The 3,891-nt window shown below is 40.4% G+C and overlaps 1 protein-coding gene across 1 annotated transcript; it reads left to right on the top strand.

Moving 5' to 3' along the window:
* The first annotated feature begins 595 nt into the window (after nucleotides 1-595).
* Nucleotides 596-1,310, top strand: LOC126690968 (uncharacterized). The gene is made up of 2 exons (XM_050386061.1): nucleotides 596-670; nucleotides 777-1,310. Exons 1-2 carry the CDS (start codon nucleotides 596-598, stop codon nucleotides 1,308-1,310), a joined length of 609 nt encoding a protein of 202 aa, XP_050242018.1.
* Nucleotides 1,311-3,891: the final 2,581 nt, after the last annotated feature.

Raw genomic sequence — 3,891 nt, 5'->3', positions numbered from 1 at the left:
TAATGATTTGGAAGGATAAATGGTTGCCCTTTCCCTCTACTTATGAAGTTGTCTCTCCGGTAAACAACATACCTGAGGATTCTAGAGTTGTAGAGCTGATTGATGAAGAGAAAGGTGCTTGGAAAACTGATCTGGTGTGTAATGTCTTCCTTCCTCATGAAGCGGATTTGATCTGTGGTATTGCGTTGTGTACCAATCTGCCAGAAGATAAGCAAGTATGGGCGTTGACAAACAATGGTCTCTTTAGCGTCCGTAGTGCTTATAAACTAGTTATGGAGCTGAGATCAGATGTATAGGTGTGATCCGGGTCTGATGGAAGTCATTTTAAGAGATTCTGGCGGTTTATTTGGAGCTTCAATATCCCATACAAGATCCGTCACTTTGCTTGGAGAGCCTGCAGAGATGTGCTGCCCATAAAAGAGAACCTAGTCAAGTGGAAAGTACTCTCAAACAGCTGCTGTGATGAGTGTAAATTGGCTGAAGAAACCTCGGGCCACCTTTTTTGGAATTGCCAAAGAGCCCGTGAAATCTAGAGTTTGTCTTCTCTGTTTCAGGAGTCTCGGGTCCAGCTCTTTAGGTCATTTATGGACATGTTATGGTACGTGGTTATGGTGGCCCAGTGGGAGCACAGCGACGTGGAAAAGCTTATCGTGGTGGCTTGGGCGCTCTGGTAAAATAGAAATGAGTGCAGGAATGGAGGGGCAAAGAAATCATGTCAAGCATTGCTATAAGGGGCGTTGGAGTACTTGGATGCTTATCAAGTATGTGTGGTGGAGTTGGGAAACCCGAAGCAACCTGCTAAACCTGCAAAATGGAAGCCTCCCTCTCTGGATCGATACAAAATTAACGTGGACGGTGTTGTGTTCAAGGAGCAACGTATGGCCGATGTGGGGATCTTGATTAGGGACGTTGAGGGTCATCTAATCGGTGCATGTAGCAGGAAGTTTGAAGCTCCTTTGGGTGTCGTCGAAGCTGAAGCCAAGGCCATGGAGTTGGGTCTTCTGTTTGCAAGGGATTTGTCCATTCAAGATTTCACTCTTGAGAGTGACTTGTTAACATTGATTAATGCGCTTCAAGACATGTCTCCTCCTCCATCATCATTAGCAGCGCTAGTCTATAGTTCAGTTGCCATGTCCCATTCTTTTAGATGTGTAGATTTCTCATATGTAGGTCGTAATGGCAATAGGCCAGCCCATTTACTTGCAAGACATGCATTAGGCATTGCTGAATTATCTGTTTGGGTTGAAGAAACTCTTTGTTTCCTTGAACAAGCTCTCAACCAGGATGTAGTTGCTACCTCTATTGATTAATAAAGTTTTTGAAGTATTTCCCATAAAAAAAAAATGTTACTGCTATTGCCTGCTACACTATTCCCCGCCTTCCCCCAACTTTTTTTTTTTTTTTTTTTTTTTTTTTTTTTTTTTTTTTTTTTTTTTTTTTTTTTTTCAGGTATAGTAGTGCACAAGTTTTGTCTCTTTTTGTTTCTAAAAAAAGAAAAAAAAAGTTGTCTCTTTTTATTTTTTATATCAAATGCAACTTTTTTATGCTATATGTTTTAATAGTTGGGTTACTTTGTGGCAATTAAAAAAATTAATTTTTATAAACTATTTTTTAAAATTGTTTTTTGTGTACCAGGGCAATGTGAGTAAATTTATACATGCTACATTTTTTATGCTCTCACTTTTTTACTCTACCAAACAAAAAAGTTTTTCACCTCTTTACTTTTTCACTCCCTCAACCAAAAACACGGAGGGAAAACTAAATTTTTTCTATCCACCCACTTTTACTCTCCCTCCTTATTTTCTATCCCCCCAACCAAACGAATCCTTAAGGTATTGGGTGAGTACCTCTCCACTTCACCTCTATAATTTTGAAGAAATTCCTCTATAATCCTAGAGGAGGCAAAGAAATTGCATTGTCAATCTAGTCTTCCTAAGTTTCTAAGTGCAACATTATTTCAATGTTTGTCTTCTAGGGACACTTAAGCCTTGTTTAAGTCATGCCCCAAATTGAATCTAGTTGTTTAATCCAAGCCTTAACTACCTTCCCATACTCATCTCTACTAAACACATCTGAAGTGCAATTGTTCGTGTTCACATTACACTTCAACTACCTTGCATAAAGGTACTTTTATTTATGTAATGTTGACCAACAAATAGTTTAAACATATCTTATAAGACTAATAACTAAGTGGAAAGTATAAGTTTAATGCTTGTTTCTAGTTGTTGATGGCCATTTTGGAAATCCAAATAGAAAGGAGAAGCCTAGCAATGCAGACAAAAAAGAGTTGGTAAATGGATAGAAAACTCATTAAGCCTAAACGGCAGGAATAATGGATCACAGGTCCATGAGATAAACAAATGGGCCTTGAGGAGGTAAATGGGCTTAAAGGAGCCCGGAAAGAGAGAAAAAACCATAGGCAGTATATGATGTGGAAAAGTGAGAATGGGTCATTGTAGGCCCAAAGTAATGAAAGTAAAGAAAGTAAGGGGTTGATGGCAAGCTCATGAGCCCTAAGGATGAGGGATAATGTAATTGGGTCAGGAAAGCCCAAAGAATTCAGTAAAAGTCCATGAGAATGCAAAGTTAAGAAATGGGCCAAGGACGCCCAAGAGAAAACAAATGGGACATAGGAGCCCGCCAGTGATGTAATAAAAGAACCAATGGCCGTACTAGGCCATTGTGAGAAGAATAAACGGCAGGCCCAAAGAGGCCTAGAAGGATTGGGGCAAACAATTTCGCAGCAGGAATGATAGAGTGGTATGGCAGGAGATGGTAACAAAAAAAAGGGTGGGCTAAAGAAAGGCAAAGCCCACCATCAAGTATGACCCAGCCCCTAAGTGGGGCAAGCAATAAAAGAAAGGGAAACCAGAAAATAGTTAAAAAACAGACGGTAGACTGTGTAGGCCAACTACGGCGAACACATGAGCAGCAGGCAGATTTTGGACATACATGGAAGAGAGGCATGCGTAAGGCCCAGACATCACCAACCAGTACCCAATCAATATAGGACACGGTGAGGTCATGGGTCAAAGGTAAGAGGGCATGGTTTGACGGTGGGGAGAGGGGAAAAACCTATTCTAAGGTTCTTGCTCGGGCTCTTTTGGGGGAAGTGTCCTACTGGGATGGCATACCACTCAAAAGAAGTAAAATTTAGTTGAAACCACTAGGTGCATGCCATGAGGGATAGGGAGAGAGAAGACACCCACACTATAGCATGGAAGGGTGCCACGGTAGACAAACAAACAAAATAATTTTCTTTTGTCTGGTGATGGGGAGTGGCACACAGATGGACCAGTGGTGGTCGGCAAGTACACCCAAACCAGACAAAGGTGGTTAAGGGTTAAAATAGTAAAACCTGGTCACGGCAAGCACTATAAAAAGAGGCCCTTGCCGTGTACAGAGGACCAGGACCACGGTATAAGAACTTGAAAAACCGGGGAATAGAAAACAAGTATTGAAAAAAAGAGAAGAAAGAAAAAAAGATAAAAAAAAAGGGAAATATTAGAAGAGAAGGAAAGAAAAAGATAGAGAGTTAGAGCGGCAGGCATGCACCAATAGGTTGATTCCCTTTCTCCCTCTCAAAGTCCTCTCTGCTGGAAACAAAGAATTCTCTTGTGCACCAATCATTCAGGTCCGTTTCTCTCAAAATGATTAATTTCCACGACAGGATTTCCCTGGGAGATTATTCACGTTGAGAAGAGATGTTCTTCCCTCTCTGGTTTTGGTCCTGCGGATCAGATTTGATCTGATTTCTTTTTTCTTTTGATTAACCCATATACTACCCACTTATTCCCCTTGCTTGCTTTATAAAAGTAATTGTTGTTAAACTGTGATTATTGTTTCTTGATTAGAGATTATCTATTCACTTTAATTAAGAAGTCAAAGTAT

The sequence above is a fragment of the Quercus robur genome, chromosome 7 (genome assembly GCF_932294415.1).
Source record: "Quercus robur chromosome 7, dhQueRobu3.1, whole genome shotgun sequence".
NCBI lineage: Eukaryota > Viridiplantae > Streptophyta > Magnoliopsida > Fagales > Fagaceae > Quercus > Quercus robur.
The sequence above is the reverse complement of the archived record's forward strand: the minus strand, read 5'-3'. Positions and strand labels throughout refer to the sequence as shown.